Below are 18590 nucleotides of genomic sequence, written 5' to 3'. Positions count from 1 at the left end.
GGAGGGAGGGAGGGAGGGAGGGGGGGAGGGGAGAAGGGTTTCCTCTAATCAACTGACCAAAGCTCTTCCATTACGTAAGTTGACTCCACTGGCCTGGTTGGCTGAGTTGTCTCTCCATGATTGGAAAATACAGAATCTGTGGCCTCCAATGTCATGACAAAAAAATCCCCACTGTGTAGCGGAATAGCTACTTGCTGCTTTGCTGACTGGATGTATGGCAGATCAGCCTTTCCTGTAGACTGCTGAGATGATGTGTCCTCTATGGTTCATTGTTTCTTACTGCTACTAATTGTTGTTGGAGTGAATTCAGGAACCCTCAGCTGCAGGCGTTTGGACTCCAAACCCCCTGTTCCCATGGTGACACAGTGCATATAGACTGCCCATCCCCTCCTTACAAACTGAACCCTCCCCCAAAACCCACACACACATACTCACATTTTCACACACACACATTTTTACACACACACACACACACAAATATTTAAACACAGACACCTTTCGTTCTCCTCCCTAATGTCATGCTGGTGATCCGAATGATGATAATCCTGATAATTGCATCAGTTATTAAAAACTGAATTAAAATGGTGAGTCTGGCTCAAAGGCCTACAACTGTAATTACAGCAACCATCCCCACCAGCAAAGTCTACTTGGTTATAATAAACTGACTTGAGTGTGAGCATGCATGCGCATGTGTGTGTGTGTCTTCACTATGTACATATATTATGTTAATTCACATAATTGCCTGAGGCTGGTACAGGCGTCAAGCATTGTCTGTGCATAAAGGTGACTTCAGCAGTGGTAGCTATTGGTTCTGGGTACCGGTAATCATATGGTGATGATAAAGCTTTCTGCAGCTGCCAAGGTGTCGCACCGGACAAATAAGAGTCACCGACACTCAATTACACTTAATGGAAATGAAACAAGGATGTAGCATGTTTAATCCAAGTAGGACTTCTCACTCTGCTATCCTTTATATTTCCTTCAAGTGAATAGGCCTACCTGTCTCTCCCCTCTCCCTTCCCCCTCCTCCCTCCCTGTTTGCGAGGTGTATTTGTATGGAAATAACTTGCTGCCATTACCTCTGGCGGTTTTCAAGGTGTTACCATTATTTTTCCCTCTGCATCTGATTTTGGAGAGCTTTTCCCCCCCTATTTCCACAATGTTGTGAAATGTGAGAGTGATGGCTGCGTGACTGCTGTCTAAATGGGATTTGTTATTAGTTGGTCTGTGGTGCTCTGGCTATTGCCAGCTCCTACTGTTCCTGCTACTTCCCAGTGATTAGCCAGTTGCTCTGGGCATTGGGATCATCTGATTTCTATTCCCTCCACTGCCCCAAAAGATCACTCCTATTGTGTTCTCCTCGTATCAACTTCCCTCAATATCTCTCACATCACATCTACCCTTGATTTTTCTCCCCTTCCATTCTCTTCTATATATTTTTTATTTCTCTCTCTATTTGAAGGGGTGATAGAGAACTATTTACTCTCACAGTATAACTGGTATTAAACAGTACATTCTCACGCTCTCTTATGAATAGTGGTGTCGGACCGCCCCCCTCCCGTGATCCGACAGGGCCCGTCCAATCATACGGTACCTGTGGAGAGCACAGTGGTCCTGGGTTGCCATGCAACAGGGACCCCCACACCAACAGTTCACTGGAAGAAAGACGGGGTGATGGTGTACCCCGAGGAGGCCCGCATCACCCAGATAGACACAGGAGCCCTGCAGATCCGCTACGCTAAGGTAGGGGGCAGCGTAACACCACCACCAACATACAGTCATAGACCACCACTCAGACACCACCAAATGAACACACTCTTAGACTGTCTCTGTGTCTCTGCTCCTCAGCTTGGAGATACAGGCGTCTACACATGCGTGGCGTCCAGCCCCAGTGGAGAGGCATCCTGGAGGGCTTACCTGGAGGTGGAAGGTAGGTTATGGACATCATAATGATCTTTTCAGCTGTATCTTTCACTCTCTGGAGTCATTGCTGTGAGTAAATGGGTATTTATTTGATTGTTTGATTGCCACTCTGACCTCTCTGTTTCGTGTGTGGCAGAGTTCGGAGTAGTAGTCCAGCCAGGTCGACCCACAGACCCTAACCTGATCCCCAGCGGCCCATCCAAGCCTGACGTGACTGACGTGAGCCGCACCTCAGTCACTCTGTCCTGGAAATCCAACCCAAATGCTGGGGCCACGCCCACCTCCTATGTCATCGAAGCATTCAGGTAAGTCTAGGAATTCCAACCCAAACGCTGGGGCCACGCCCATCTCCATTGTCATCGAGGTATTCAGGTAAGTCTAGGAAATCCAACCCAAACGCTGCGTCCACGCCCATCTCCTATGTCATCGAGGTATTCAGGTAAGTCTAGCAGGGCCGAGATGTGTGTCTATTATTTGTGTTCAGGGCTGTATATATATGCATGCGTTGTGTATGCACTCATTTTTAAGACCTTGCCTGTTGTGAATGATTGACCATTGTTCCTCCATCTGTGTAGTCACGCGTCGGGGAGTAGCTGGGTGACTCTGGCTGACCACGTGAAGATGGAGACCTTTGTCCTGAAGAACCTCAAGCCAGGTGCAGTTTACCTGTTTCTGGTGAGAGCAGCCAACGCCTACGGCCTCAGTGACCCCAGCCCCATCACTGATGCAGTCAGGACACAAGGTGAGATAACCCTCTCCTCTACAAGCTTTACCTGATGATAGAGTCACATTTAGCTGGTGTCAGAGACACTGAGACTTAGTGGTCCTCATATTCTAACCAGCTGGCTTGGCAAGGGCAAAGTGAGTGTCTGAGTGAGCTAACTCTCTGTGTCCCCATTCAGACACCCCTCCCACCAGCCAGGGGGTAGACCATCGTCAGATCCAGAGGGAGCTGGGGGATGTGGTGATCCATCTCCACAACCCCACCATCCTCTCTTCCTCTTCTGTCAGGGTGCAGTGGACGGTGAGTAGAACCCTGACCCTCGACCTAACTGGGCCTGGGCCGTCTGCAGATACTGACCATCGTAAGGAAAAGTTACCCTAGTGTCTGTCTGTGTCAGCTGATTGTGAATGATTACTACCAGATTCTTAGACTGTATGGTCTGTTGGTCTCCCTACACCAAGGGGGGCAAAGTACGGCACGCGGGCCATATCTCTTCCACCGGGAACTTCAATCCAGCCCGTGAGACATAAAAAAAATATATATATAATATTTGTATTTTTTTAACCCCTTTTTTCTCCCCAATTTCATGGTATTCAATTGTCCCATTGCTGCAACTCCCGCACGGACTCGAGAGCCGTGCGTGCTCATGACACAACCCAGCCAAGCCGCACTGCTTCTTGACACAATGCCCGCTTAACCAGCCGCATCAATGTGTCGGAGGAAACACCGTACACCTGGCGACCGTGTCAACGTGCATGTGCCCGGGCTCGCCACAGGAGTTGCTAGAGCGCAATGGGACAAGGAAATCTCGGCCTGCCAAGCCGTCTCCTAACCCAGACGAAGCTGGGCCAATTGTGCGCCACCTCATGGGTTTCCCAGCCCATGTGACACAGCCTGGGATCAAACCCGGATCTGTAGTGATGCCTCAAGCACTGCGATGCAGTGCCTTAGACTGCTGCGCCACTCAGGAGGCCCCCGCAAATTGATTTTAACAATTGGTCCCCCATAAAATGTGGCCTTCCATTGAATTTCAAAATCCTGATGTGGCCCTCGAGCCAAAAAGTTTGCCCACCCCTGCCCTACACCTTTCTGTACTTGCGTGGCTATAACTGATATTCACAATAGGCTAATTTGATTGAGAAATAATGTACTTCAGAACACAAAGTTGAGGCATAGAGCAGAGAGCATAGAATGTGCTGTATAACCAGCTGTGTAGAGCTGTGGGTAGGATGCAGGGGTTGGAACCTAAATTATTTTCCAACCGTTTCATTCTGAACAGAACCATCATTTTTTTCATTCCGTTCTAATTTTCCGACCAGCAAAGTCAAGTTCTGAACCAGTTCCAATCCCCAAAAAGTGGTGGTTTATGTTGTTCCTTTCTGTTCCTTTTTAAACCTCTGAAATATAAATATATATTTTTTTACGTCTTACCTTTTTGGACTTACAATGTGAAAGATGATAACTAAAGTATCCTTAAGTAGCATTGAAAAAGTTAATCCATTCTTATCTAATAAAAAATCTCTCTCCCTAATTTCTGAATCACGCTTTTAACATCAACAGGCTACAGTAGCCTGTGCTTCGGAGGGGGAGGGGCAGGTAGCCTAGAAGAAGGGGGTCACCTACGTACACACACATAAAGATTTTCAGCTAGCAGTCAGACACTGGAAAAAGTTTCTGAGTGACTGAGTGAGGGTTTTGCATAGGCACACTGTTTTTTGTGAGACTAGAAAAAGATTCCCTAAACTGTTCTGTTTCAGAACAGTATAGATCACTTTCGTTCCCGGTTCTGATTGTTATTTTGCGGTTTTCGGTTCTGTTCTCTGAACCTGTTTCAACCTCTGGTAGGATTTGGACCGATGGTCTAATGAAGACCGCCTGATATTCACAATATGCTATACAAATATAATTTGATTCATTGAGAAATAATGTACTACAGAACATATAGTTGAGTCTGTAGGCATAGAGCATAGACTGTGCTGTATAGCCAGTTGTGTGGAGCTGTGGATAGGATGTGTACCAATGACCTAATCAAGACCACCTGTGCTGACAGAGTGACTTTTGATCCTGGTCTATGAAAGAGGACTTGTATATGTTGTGAGGCCTTTCTCCCTCTCTTCCCCAGGAAGGGCCAAGGGGCTCAGTGATGAATGAGCACATGTCAGGGGTGCAGTACTAAACAGAGACACAATGTAAATAGTTTAGCTGAGCAGGCCCAAAGCCAGACTGACAGGGAGAAGGCTTCCCCATGGCCATCGTCTGTGGAACTTGGCTGCCTGGGGAGTTTTTGAGCTTTCCGCATACTTGGACCAAAAATTATTAATAGGGCCACTGGACAGTACAAATTAACATGATCCCCTTTAAAATAGGTGAGAACACTTTGTTATGGGCCATTGTCAAGTAAAACGTATTGGGCCCAGTCATTCATAAAGTGCTTATGAAGTCCTAGCTTCCTTAGCCATATCTACGATACCTAACTCTGAGGCCCATGTTTATTTGCATGCTGGCTAGAAGTGCCCTCCTGGCAGTGTCCTAACCAGTCCCAGGCTCTCAGGAAACTGGTGCTTGGTGATGACCTCATGCTGTGGTTTCTCTGAGCTCTGGAAGATGACAGGGGGTGTAACCTAAGCTCTCCCCGTGGGCTTGGGGGGCAACATAGCACAGAACTAAAGACTTCTCCTGGAGGATGTTCATTATATGGTTAACAGCCCAACAAACGCGGCAGGAGAGTTATGGTTTTATAATGTGTATTGTTTTTTTATTTCATCATGTGACACACTGGCCCAACATCTGAGATAGCTGTACCATTTCCTGCTGTTGTAATGGCTCTTTGACACTTGTGTCATAGATCCCAGGGCTTACTATGAAATAGTTTTGGTTGGAACTATAATATTAAATATCAGCGGCTATGGCAACCAAAATGTTATAGCAATTTAATAGACTAATTTACAGTAGGGTTCCTTTTTCTGGCGTTAGAATGTGTTCCAAAGTTCAAAGTGAGAACACATGGTCATAACACTGCTTATAAAATGATGTTGTGTTTTAGATGCCTTCTAAGAAACCCTAAAATCTGTTCCCCCTTTCTGCCACTAGGTGGAGCAGCAGTCTCCATACATCCAGGGTTACAAGGTGATGTACAGGGCGTCTGCGGAGCTGGGCCAGCCGGGGGGGCAGTGGGGCGTGTTTGAGGTGCGGAACCCTGGAGAGGACGGTGCTGTTGTGCCTCAGCTGAAGAAGGGGGTCACCTACGAGTTCAAAGTGCGTCCCTTCTTTGATGAGTTCCAGGGAGCGGACAGCGAAGTGAAGGTGGCCAGGACTCCTGAGGAAGGTGAGAGGCTGAGGCCAGGGGTCAGGGATCAGGGGTCAAGGGCTTCTGTTAAAGAGGGTAGTGATGGGAAGTCTGAGTGGAGATTAAATACATGAGTTATAGTATTAGAATGGAGTAGGTTGTTTTGTGAGAGCTTTAGTAGTCCAGGGAAGTGGTTGACAAAATCAACCTTTCACATGTAGAAATAAATGAATGAGATTTCTGAGAAACCATAACACATATCGGTAACACATTATTTGGATAGTCCATCTGTAGATGCTCTACAGACTATCTACAGACAATCAGTAATATTTCAACTCTCTACTAACCCCAGTTCTAACCCTAACCTAAAACCTTATCCACACGAGGTTGGTGGCACCTTAATTGGGGAGGACGGGCTCGTGGTATTGGCTAGAGTGGAATAGGTGGAATGGTATCAAATACATGTGTTTGATGCCATTCCATTTACTCTGTTCCGCCCATTATTATGAGCCGTCCTCCCCTCAGAAGCCTCTACTGCCCTTATCCTAACCCTTAACCCTTACCCTAGGCCAAACCTTAACCATTACCCTTATTCTAACCTAACCGTAACCTTAGCAAGCAGTTGCTTATCAACAGATAGTTGGTCATACTATCTACAGAGCTTTTACCGATGGAATATCTGTACTATCCAAATAAAGTGTGTAAATTGTTGTGGGTGTTACTGTATGGTTGTTGCATAGTAATCAACATTGGTGAGGTTTGAGAGTTTCACATTGTTTAAAGCTGACGTGTGTCTGTATTCTGTATAGATGAGTGTGTAGCAGCAGCTGTGCAGACAAATTGCGCTGCTAATTGTTTTCTGAGTTCATGCGTAGAGCACCAGCCAGCCCGAGACAACAGACATGCCTGCTTTCATTATCTTTAACTAGGCGATGACTAAGCTCCTGAGGCCAACGCACTACTGATTCACTTGAATTGCTTTCATCAGGTGACTAGCACCACCACCACCACCACCACCACCACCGTGGCACAGCACACAAAGCCTCCAGGCATTACTAGAGCACGAACAACATACCATTCATCACAACATCAGCTCAGTCAATTCCTGTATTATACTGGTGACAAACTTGCAACATGGACCTGTGGCTTCATGTGGGTTTCATACCCTTAGGCAGATAATTGAAAGAACATCTAGTGGGCTAGGCTAGATAGATAGATATGTGGAACATTCAGTGCCCCAGCTTGTCAAAGAAAACATTGTGTATACACTTTTTTTTTTTTTATCTTCTCATCTTACAAATACTACCAATTATCACAACATCCATACAAAGTACCCACTGGGCAAAAACTGGTTGAATCAACATTGTTTCCACATCATTTCAACCAATAAAATACATGTGAGGACATTGAATCAACCTGGAAAACAGATTATATTTGTAAAAAGTAATCAACGCAAGGACATTTCATCTTTTTTTACCCAACTTTTAACCTAAATCCAATGACATGGTAAAATGTTTTGTTGATTTCAGGGAGAATGCACGTTAGTTCAAATCCATGAGCTGACAAGGTACACATCTGTCGTTCTGCCCCTGAACAGGCAGTTAACCCACTGCTCCTAGGCCGTCATTGAAAATAAGAATTTGTTTTTAACTGACTTGCCTAGTTAAATAAAGATGAAATCAAATAAATAAAGTTGACAACTCAACCAAATGTAAATCAAAACTATGCGTTGAACTGACATCTGTGGCTATTCACTCTAGTTCCATACCCTTACAATTTAAAACTTCTACAATATTAATCTGTATTTATTCCACATGCTGTTCATTAGCTCTTTATGATCATACTGTTCAGTAACAGTAGTCTTGTGCCTATTGTATTGAGAATAATCTGACTACTGCAGGTGAAGCAGTTGCATGTTATCTGAATTGTCACTAAATGTCCTTTAATGTTCAGTAAGAGACATGGCAGACGCTGAGGGGAGCTGTGACATGTACAGGATCAAATGAGAGTGGGTATCTTTGATGTCATCATGTGCATCTGTCTGACGGTTTGTTCCCATCTCAGCTCCCAGTGGAGCCCCCCGAGGTGTTACCATCACGAAGAGTGATGCCAATGGGACCGCCATCCTGGTCGCTTGGCAACCGCCTCCTGAGGAGGAACAGAACGGAATGGTACAGGAGTACAAGGTAAGATGGAGAGAGGGTTTGATTTTCTGCTGAAGGAAAGAGGGGAACAAACAGAGAGAGGTATGGAGCAGAATCTCAAGCCTCCCACTTTCTCCCTCTCACTTCCTTGGGTTTGTGTGTTTTTAGTTGCTTCAGCGGAGGTGGACTAAGCACATTGATGTGAGGCACTGTCATGGGCTAATGTTGATATGTCATATCAAATACAGTGTTTGCATTTACTGAAAAAAAATCCACTGACTCTCACCATCACACTCCTTCTTTCACCCTATCCTCTACAGATCTGGTGCCTGGGCAATGAGAGCCGTTACCACGTCAACCGGACAGTAGATGGCTCCACCTTCTCTGTGCTAATCCCCAGCCTGGCGCCAGGGATACGCTACAGTGTGGAGGTCGCCGCTAGCAACGGTGCTGGCCCAGGGGTCAAGAGTGATGTCACCTTCTTTCAACTTGGTGAGCTGCTCAACTGTAACACTTGATAGTCTCCCTTAAGTTAAGAGCATGTAAAAATACATTAAGAATGTTATCTGATCTCAGAACCAAGAAAAGAAGAGGTCAATTAACAGTGTTAATCCATTATCTATGTCTGTCGACTCACAAGCTTCAGGTCAACACCAGTTAAATCGCTACCCGTCTAAGGTCTTTTCAGTTATAGCCATGTGATAGATGGTCTGTGTGATTTGCACACTGTGTCAGTTCTCACCATGACAAATGTAAAGGTGTATGTACAGGTGTCTATCTAATGTCCCAACATGAATATGTCTCTGAGTCATTTAGTTCAATGATTTGTGTCAGCCTCTCCTGCCCTAGTCTCAGGTTCACTATATGTGACAAAAAGCACAGACATTATCAACTCGGTTTTCCACCTCTCCATCGTCTTAGTACATTCCAGCCTTTTCACATTACCAATATAAAGCTTTTCGAGTTACATGATGAAGTCCATTCACTCCAGTTCACCTCTTGGCCTAGCACTCTGATGAGCAGAGAATGAGAACATTCTCCATGACAGATTATGTGACCAGATGTATTTAGAGATATCTCCTTTCAGCTGACTCTCCTGTCTCCACTCTGTAATATTGTTTTCCATCTCAGACTCCTGCCCATCAATTGAACTTTAATGTTTTGAAGGATTTATGTTTGTCCTTCAGGATCCGCCTCAATTCTTCCCTGTCAATTTTCTATGATGGAGTATACTATATACACGTCCTTCGTGTCAATCTTCTCTCCTCCTCTTCCTCCCCCAGACTCTACAGGTCAGATGATGGACAGTCGGGAGGACCAGGACACATTGTCTCAGATCTCAGACGTGGTCAAACAGCCGGCGTTCATCGCGGGCATCGGTGCTACCTGCTGGGTGGTCCTCATGGTGTTCAGTGTGTGGCTCTACCGCCACCACAAGAAGAGGAGTGGCCTCAGCAGCAGCTACGCCGGCATACGCAAAGGTCCGTAGTGGATGTGGCTTTGGGTGTATATGTCAGTGGACATGTTTAACTATACTTGTGGGGATCAAGAAAAGTAAACAAACAGAAATTTGACCAACTGGGGACATTTTGTAAGTTTAGGGTTAGGCTTAGGGAAAATAGGATAATTTATTAAGTAAGTAGAGTATCAAATGTTGATCACACCCAGCTAATATTTTGTTGAGTAGAGATTGGAGGGAGATGAGAAGAGACTGGGATGGTGATAGTAATTAGATGTGGGGAGGTGGATAGAGGGAGGACATTAGGTTAGTGTTATGATCATTCAGCTGAACACTGGCAACCTAAGCCCTCTGACACATATGTTAGAGATGGGACACTGTCCTCTGTGTCACCAGGGTAATTGCATTTATTCACTTCAATCACATTTTTTTAATGAATTTTGATTTCACCTTTATTTAACCAGGTACGCCAGTTGAGAACAAGTCTTCATTTACAACTGGGACCTGGCCAAGATAAAGTAAAGCAGTGCGACAAAAACAACAACACAGAGTTACACATAAACAAACATACAGTCAATAACACAAAAGAAAATAAAAATAGAAAAATCTATGTACAGTGTGTGCAAATGTGGAAGAGTAGGGAGGTAGGCAATAAATAGGTGAAAATAATTACAATGTAGCATTAATACTGTAGTGATAGATGTGCAGATGATGTTTTGCAAGTAGAGATAATGGGGTGCAAAAGAGCAAGAGGGTAAGTAATAATATGGGGATGAGGTAGTCGGGTGTGCTATTTACTGATTGGCTGTGTACAGGTACAGTGATCGGTAAACTGCTCTGACAGCTTCAGAGATTTTTGCAATTCATTCCAGTCATTGGCAGCAGAGAACTGGAAGGAAAGGCGGCCAAAGGAAGCATTGGCTTTGGGGATGACGTGCAGTATACCTGCTGGAGCGCGTGCTATGGATGGATGTTGCTATGGTGACCAGTGAGCTGAGATAAGGTGGAGCTTTACCTAGCAAAGACTTACAGATGACCTGGAGCCAGTGGATTTGGCGATGGATATACAGTGGGGCAAAAAAGTATTTAGTCAGCCACCAATTGTGCAAGTTCTCCAACTTAAAAAGATGAGAGAAAAGATCCAGAAAATCACATTGTACGATTTTTAATGAATTTATTTGCAAATTATGGTGGAAAATAAGTATTTGGCCAATAACAAAAGTTTATCTCAATACTTTGTTATATACCCTTTGTTGGCAATGACAGAGGTCAAACATTTTATGTAAGTCTTCACAAGGTTTCAACACACTGTTGCTGGTATTTTGGCCCATTCCTCCATGCAGATCTCCTCTAGAGCAGTGATGTTTTGGGGCTGTTGCTGAGCAACACAGACTTTCAACTCCCTCCAAAGATGTTCTATGGGGTTGAGATCTGGAGACTGGCTAGGCCACTCCAGGACCTTGAAATGCTTCTTACGAAGCCACTCCTTTGTTGCCCGGGTGGTGTATTTGGGATCATTGTCATGCTGAAAGACCCAGCCACGTTTAATCTTCAATGCCCTTGCTGATGGAAGGAGGTTTTCACTCAAAATCTCACGATACATGGCCCCATTCATTCTTTCCTTTACACGGATCAGTCGTCCTGGTCCCTTTGCAGAAAAACAGCTCCAAAGCATGATGTTTCCACCCCCATGCTTCAGTAGGTATGGTGTTCTTTGGATGCAACTCAGCATTCTTTGTCCTGCAAACACGACGAGTTGAGTTTTTACCAAAAAGTTATAGTTTGGTTTCATCTGACCATATGACATTCTCCCAATCTTCTTCTGGATCATCCAAATACTCTCTAGCAAACTTCAGACGGGCCTGGACATGTACTGGCTTAAGCAGGGGGACACGTCTGGCACTGCAGGATTTGAGTCCCTGGTGGCGCAGTGTGTTACTGATGGTAGGCTTTGTTACTTTGGTCCCAGCTCTCTGCAGGTCATTCACTAGGTCCCCCTGTGTGGTTCTGGGATTTTTGCTCACCGTTCTTGTGATCATTTTGACCCCACGGGGTGAGATTTTGCATGGAGCCCCAGATCGAGGGAGATTATCAGTGGTCTTGTATGTCTTCCATTTCCTAATAATTGCTCCCACAGTTGATTTCTTCAAACCAAGCTGCTTACCCATTGCAGATTCAGTCTTCCCAGCCTGGTGCAGGTCTACAATTTTGTTTCTGGTGTCCTTTGACATCTCTTTGGTCTTGGCCATAGTGGAGTGTGGAGTGTGACTTTTGTGGACAGGTGTCTTTTATACTGATAACAAGTTCAAACAGGTGCCATTAATACAGGTAACGAGTGGAGGAAAAAGGAGCCTCTTAAAGAAGAAGTTACAGGTCTGTGAGAGCCAGAAATCTTGCTTGTTTGTAGGTGACCAAATACTTATTTTCCACCATAATTTGCAAATAAATTCATTAAAAATCCTACAATGTGATTTTCTGGATTTTTTTTCTCATTTTGTCTGTCATAGTTGAAGTGTAACTATGATGAAAATTACAGGCCTCTCTCATCTTTTTAAGTGGGAGAAGTTGCATAATTGGTGGCTGACTAAATACTTTTTTGCCCCACTGTATAGTGAGGGCCAGCCAACAAGAGCATACAGGTCACAGTGGTGGATGTTATATGGGGCTTTTGGTGATAAAACGGATGGGACTGTGATAGATTACATCCAGTTTGCTGAGAATAGTGTTGGGGGCCATTTTGTAAATGACATTGCCGAAGTCAAGGATCGGTAGGATAGTCAGTTTTACGAGGGTATGTTTGGCGGCATGAGGTAGAGGGCTTTGTTGGGAAATAGGAAGCTGATTCTAGATTACATTTTGGATTGGAGATGCTTAATGCGAGTCTGGAAGGAGAGTTTACAGTCTAATGAGACACCTAGGTATTTGTAGTTGTCCACATATTCTAGGTCAGAACCTTACAGAGTAGTGATGCCATTCGGGCGGGTGGGTGCTGGCAGCAATCGGTTGAAGAGCATGCACTTAGTTTTACTAGCATTTTAAAGCAGTTGGAGGACACAGAAGGAGTGTTGTATGGTGTTGATCTCGTTTGGAGGCTTGTTAGCATAGTGTCCAAAGAAGGGCCAGATGTTTACAGAATGGGGTCGTCTGCATAGAGGTGGATCAAAGAATCACGAGCAGCAAGAGCGACGTCATTGATATATACAGAGAAAAGAGTCGGCCTGAGAATTGAACCCTGTGGACCCCCATAGAGACTGCTAGAGGTCCGGACAACAGGCCCTCCGATTTGACACACTGAACTCTATCTGAGAAGTAGTTGGTGAACCAGGCGAGGCAGTCATTTGAGAAACCAAGGCTGTTGAGTCTGCCGATAAGAATGTGGGGATGGATAGAGTCGAAGCCTTGGCCCGGTCGTTGAAGACGGCTGCACAGTACTGTCTTTTATCGATGGCGGTTATGATATTGTTTAGGACCTTGAGCATGGCTGAGGTGCACCCATTACCAGCTCGGAAACCAGATTGCATAGTGGAGAAGGTACGGTGGTATTCGAAATGGTCGGTGATCTGTTTGTTAACTTGGCATTCTAAGATTTTAGAAGGTCAGGATGGATATAGGTCTAAAACAGTTTGGGTCTAGAGTGTCTCCGCCTTTAAAGAGAGGGATGACCGTGGCAGCTTTCCAATCTTTGGGGATCTCAGACGATACGAAAGAGAGGTTGAACAGGCTAGTAATGGGGGTTGCAACGGTTTTGGAGGATCATTTTAGAAAGAGAGTGTCCAGATTGTCTAGACCGGCTGAATTGTAGGAATCCAGTTTTCACATTTCTTTCAGAACATCAGCTGTCTGGATTTGGGTGAAGGAGAAGCAGGGGGGTTGGGGTTTGGGCAAGTTGCTGCAGGGGGTGCTGAGATGTTGGCCGGGGTAGGGGTAGCTAGGTGGAAAGCATGGCCAGCTGTGGAAAAATGCTTATTGAAATTATTCATTATCGTAGATTTATCGGTGGTGACAGTGCTTTCTATCCTCGGTGCATTGGCCAGCTGGGAGGAAGGTGCTCTTATTCTCCATGGACTTTACAGTGTCAAAATTTGGGGGGGAATTAGGGCTACAGGATGCAAATTTATGTTTGAAAAAGCTAGCCTTAGCTTTTCTAACTGATTGAGTATATTGGTTCCTGACTTCCCTAAAAAGTTGCATATCGCGGGGGCTATTCGATGCTAATGCAGAATGCCACAGGATGTTTTTGTGCTAATCAAGGGCAGGCAAGTCTGGGGTGAACCAAGGGCTATATCTGTTCTTAGTTCTACATTTTTTAAATGGGCATGCTTATTTAAGATGGAGAGGAAAGCACTTTTGAAGAGCAACCAGGCATCCTCTACTGACAGGATGAGGTCAATATCCTTCCAGAATACCCGGGCCAGGTAGATTAGACAGGCCTGCTCGCTGAAGTGTTTTAGGAACTTTGACAGTGATGAGGGGTGGTCGCTTGACCGCGGACCCATTATGCACGCATGCAATGAGGCAGTGATTGCTGAGATCCTTGTTGAAGACATCAGAGGTGTATTTAGAGGGTAAGTTGGTCAGGATGATATCTTACAGGGTGCCCATGGTTGCTGATTTTGGTTGTACCTGGTAGGTTCCTTAATAATGTGTGTAAGATTGAGGGCATCTAGATTAGATTGTAGGATGGCCCGGGTGTTAAGCATGTCCCAGTTTAGGTCACCTAACAGTACAAACTCTGAAGATAGATGGGGGACGATCAATTCACATATGGTGTCCAGGGCACAGCTGGGGGCTGAGGGGGGTCTATAGCAAGCGACAACGGTGAGAGACTTGTTTCTGAAAGGTGGATTTTTAAAAGTAGAACCTCGAATTGTTTGGGCACAGACCTGGATAGTATTACAGAACTCTGCAGGCTATCTCTGCAGTAGATTGCAACTTCCTCCCCTTTGGCAGTTCTATCTTGTAGGAAAATTTTATAGTTAGGGATGGACATTTCAGGATTTTTGGTGGCATCCTAAGCCAGGATTCAGACATGGCTAGGACATCCGGGTTTGCGGAGTGTGCTAAAGCAGTGAATAAAATAAACTTAGGGAGGAGGCTTCTAATGTTAACATGCATGAAACCAATGCTTTTACATTAAGGTGTGTTTTTCTCCAGTAGCCCATAATGTGACTTGCCTAGTGTCAGCTGCTTTTATCCTCAAAGTAAGGAGCCTGATAACCATATCTCATATGGAGAAATGAAATAAAACGGGTTTGGTCTTCTCTCCTGACTCGAAGACCTCAAAGGGTAGTGACGATGAGCCGGCACATCCCAGAATACGCTGACATTCAAACGCTGACATTTAGGGCTCATTTCCAGGGCGCTGCCCGCCGCCTCTCCCCGGTGAGGCACAGTTAGAGTAGGGACAAGCCTGTCACCCAGGTAATATGACACGTGTTCTGCTATCTCTGTTATCTCCTTCCGTCTGACCACAGGTGACCTCCATTACCCATAAGGCCACATGTTCCTGATTGATGGAGGACAGGGAGCCTCATCTGACTCTGTGTGTGTGTGTGTGTGTTTGAGTGTGCGTGCATGCGTCAATATGTCTGCCAGTTTTTGTGGGGCTTTCTTCACAGGCTTACGAAATGTCTATTTTGCAATCAATAAATTAACCTCTCTCTTTCTCTCCCACCTCCTTTTCTTTTTATTCGCTCCTCCTCTGTTTGGGTCGGGTTTGTTCCTGCAGTTCCGTCTTTCACCTTCACTCCTACAGGTATGTATGAAGGAATGTGTTCAGCTGTAAACATGTATTTGTTATTTACCGGTATGTGTTCTGACCTTGAAGCCCCTATGATTCAGAGATGCCTGTACACAAACACAGTTCTCGCTCTATGTTCTCAGTTCCTCCCAGCACTCACAAACAATCTGTTCCAATACACAAACAGCTAATGGAACTAGTGTTTATCTTTGGTGGCCTCACATCCACAAACCAATTATGTACAATTCTAAATCTCACGGAGGGAGGTGCGTTCAGGGCTACAGAAAGGTATGTTCTGACATAAGGTGAATCAGGGGGCAGACAGCTCCTAAAGAGGTCATTAGCCCATCCCTATCCCACCCTCTTAGACCAGGCATAGATAATGACACACAACATGGCCACCAGTTGGCCTGTCCTGTGGTTGTGGTGAAGACAGTTTAGAGTGCTGCTGAGTCACTGTGCTTTGTGACAAGTAGAGAGGCAGTTAGTGCCATACAAAGCATAAACACAGTCCCATGTTCCTACTTGTCCTTCACACAGTGACCGTAGAAGTAGTAAAGTGTATCTAATCATGTGGTTGAAATGACTCACCCTCCAGTGAAGAGGATGTGTCTGAACTGAAGGGTTATCAGTCATTGTGAAGTGCACCTCAGGGTCAAGATATCATGTTTAACACTCTGACACTGATTTTGTTTTTCTACATGTACACCTCTCAATGGCAAGTGCCCCAGGTGTGTGTTGATATGTGTGTGCGTGCGCACGCACGTACACGCGTGCGTGTGTGTGTGCGTGCGTGCAGAGTGTGACTCATGACAGGATGTGTCTATCAGATGTGATGAGTCAGACTGACCTAAGGACAGCTGTATGAGTACAGAGTGACAGACAGGTCACACCAACCTGTATTCCCTCTTTCATTTGTCGTGCAGGTTGCTTTCTTGTGTTTCTCACATTTGTTCTCTTTCTTTAAATTAGTGAACTATCAGAGAGGAGGAGAGTCTGTCTGTAGTGCTGGGAGGTAAGGGGTGTGGTTTTATGTGTACACTTGACTGGATATGATTTCCCCACTGTCTATATAGGGAGGGAAAGTGGTAAAAGCAACAGAAGTGTATTCCCTACTTGAACCACCAGAGGGAGGTCTCCCCCTGTCTGAAAAATGACAGAGGACAGAAACTCCCATGCCCATCCCTGACTGAAACCCTGTTTGTTCTGTGTGATAATGGTTCTGGTTGCATGCTTCTGGTTCAGACCCGGGCTGCTGAACATGGGTGAGAGTGTGAACCAGCCGTGGCTGCCAGACTCCTGGCCCAACGCCTGTGCCAACCACAAAGACTGCAGCATCAACTGCTGCAACACTGGAAACGGCACCAGCGACAGCAACATGACCACCTACAGCCGCCCAGGTCAGTACCGTTAAAGCTACAGACCTCCTCTGGGGGATGATAGTGGTCAGGCCCCAGCAATGGAACTTAAAGTATGGAGATATAATGCAAATCAAATAAGCAATGAGGGTTATCATGGAAATGAAACATGGCTTCAACATGATAATTAATGGTGTTATGTGACTTCCTGTGTGAAGGGTTAATGAAGAGTTAATGAATAGGTAAAGTGTCTCTAACCCTAACCCCATGTGGTCTCCTCTCCTCAGCTGACTGCATCGCCAACTATGGCAGCCAGTTGGAGAACCAGCAGGGGGGTCTATTGGGGTCTGAACAGGCCGTGTACAGCGACGTGGACCTCTCCAACAAACTCAATGAGCTTAAGACCTTCAACAACCCCAGCTTGTGCTACATGGGCCCAGGGGCAGGGCCGCCCACCCCCTACGAGCCCACCCCCTACGCCACCACCCAGCTCATCCAGTCTAGCATCCTTAACAAGGCTGGAGCTGCAGGGACCGTGGCAGGGGCCGCTGATATACGCTGTTGGAACCAGCCCCCGTCCCAGCTGCAGAAAGCACATATGCAGTACAACATCATGGAGCAGAGCAACAGGCTCAATAAAGGTGAGAGGATTGGACATAGCGTAGCAGTGGTGGGAGGGAGGGTATTTGGGAAGTTACTTCAGTTTGTGTTACTATGTGTAGTCTACATATCTGTTTAACTCTGTCTCTTTCTCTCTGTATCTGCTGTGTCTTCAGACCACTATAGAGGAGATGGGCCTCTGCAAGGCACCGTCCCGTACAACCAGGCCCACGAACACAACACAGGAGGCTCCCTCCACAGCTCTGACAGGGGCAGCAACAGCACCTCTGGTGAGACACTGATTAACCGGATCATAGCAATAGGACAAATAAGTATTTGTTCTGCAGTATGTTCTAAGAGTTTGTTTGATTGCCTCTGCAGGGAGCCAAAGTCATAAGAAGGGAACTCGCACCCCCAAACTGCCCAAAACGAACACAGTGACCCGGGGTGAACCTCTGCCCCCTTCCCCTGCCAACCCCCAACCAAGCCGGAGCTGTGACGAATATACCCTGCCCATGGAAAAAAGCTTTAACCCAGATGCCCTATGCCCAATGCTTCCCTCGCGGATGTACTTGCATCCGGATGAGATGGAGGAAGAGGAGGCGGAGGAGGGGAAGGATAGATGTCCCACCCCCCCTGTCAGAGGGGCAGCCTCATCCCCTGAGGGTCTGTCCTACAGTCACCAGTCTACAGCAACTCTCACCCCCTCCCCCCAGGGAGACCAGCACAACAGCCTACACAATGGAACAGACCACCACAGGTATGAGCCCAACTCACACTGCATCTCACTCATCCCAGCTACAACCGTCAGCCATTTGCATTAATCAATGCTTTGATCCTTTCCCTTTTTCCCTTCTTAGACAACACGTGGCCAGCCCCCCTCCTTCCCCTCTCCCCCTCTCCCCCCCACACACCTACGGCTACATCTCCAGCCCCCTGGAACTGGATACTGACGGCCAGGAGGAAGAGGGGGAGGAGGATGAAGAAGAGGCAGGGGATGAGATGGATGCAGACATTGCCCAGAGTCACTACCACCAGCACCAAAATAATCACCAGCCCCACCAGCAACTGCGCCACCACCGTTCCCCACGCAGGCTGCACCTCCGGGGGCTGGAGCAGACGCCGGCCTCCAGCACGGGGGATCTGGAGAGTTCCGTGACGGGCTCCATGATTAACGGCTGGGGCTCGGCCTCCGAGGAGGACAACGGCTCATCAGGACGCTCCAGCGCCGTCAGCTCCTCAGACGGATCCTTCTTCACAGACGCAGACTTCGCCCAGGCTGTGGCCAACACTGGAGACTACACAGCAGGCCTACGCATGGCCAGGTTCCCGGAGGACACAGGACCAGCAGGTGAG

General features: G+C 46.3%; 1 protein-coding gene across 1 annotated transcript in view; it reads left to right on the top strand.

Annotated features, from left to right (window-relative positions):
- LOC139422917 (roundabout homolog 1-like) overlaps positions 1-18590 on the top strand; it is a 208023-nt gene that overhangs the window by 186893 nt on the left and 2540 nt on the right. The window contains exons 11-26 of the mRNA XM_071174387.1: positions 1538-1743; positions 1849-1930; positions 2060-2228; positions 2499-2665; positions 2826-2947; positions 5738-5972; positions 7998-8119; positions 8398-8569; positions 9361-9558; positions 15265-15291; positions 16249-16291; positions 16522-16676; positions 16922-17275; positions 17411-17524; positions 17616-17994; positions 18095-18585. Of these exons, the coding sequence (XP_071030488.1) occupies positions 1538-1743; positions 1849-1930; positions 2060-2228; positions 2499-2665; positions 2826-2947; positions 5738-5972; positions 7998-8119; positions 8398-8569; positions 9361-9558; positions 15265-15291; positions 16249-16291; positions 16522-16676; positions 16922-17275; positions 17411-17524; positions 17616-17994; positions 18095-18585 (3036 nt within the window). The remainder of the gene's footprint in view (positions 1-1537; positions 1744-1848; positions 1931-2059; positions 2229-2498; positions 2666-2825; positions 2948-5737; positions 5973-7997; positions 8120-8397; positions 8570-9360; positions 9559-15264; positions 15292-16248; positions 16292-16521; positions 16677-16921; positions 17276-17410; positions 17525-17615; positions 17995-18094; positions 18586-18590) is intronic.

This window comes from Oncorhynchus clarkii, chromosome 12 (assembly GCF_045791955.1).
Source record: "Oncorhynchus clarkii lewisi isolate Uvic-CL-2024 chromosome 12, UVic_Ocla_1.0, whole genome shotgun sequence".
Taxonomy (NCBI): domain Eukaryota; kingdom Metazoa; phylum Chordata; class Actinopteri; order Salmoniformes; family Salmonidae; genus Oncorhynchus; species Oncorhynchus clarkii.
The sequence above is the reverse complement of the archived record's forward strand: the minus strand, read 5'-3'. Positions and strand labels throughout refer to the sequence as shown.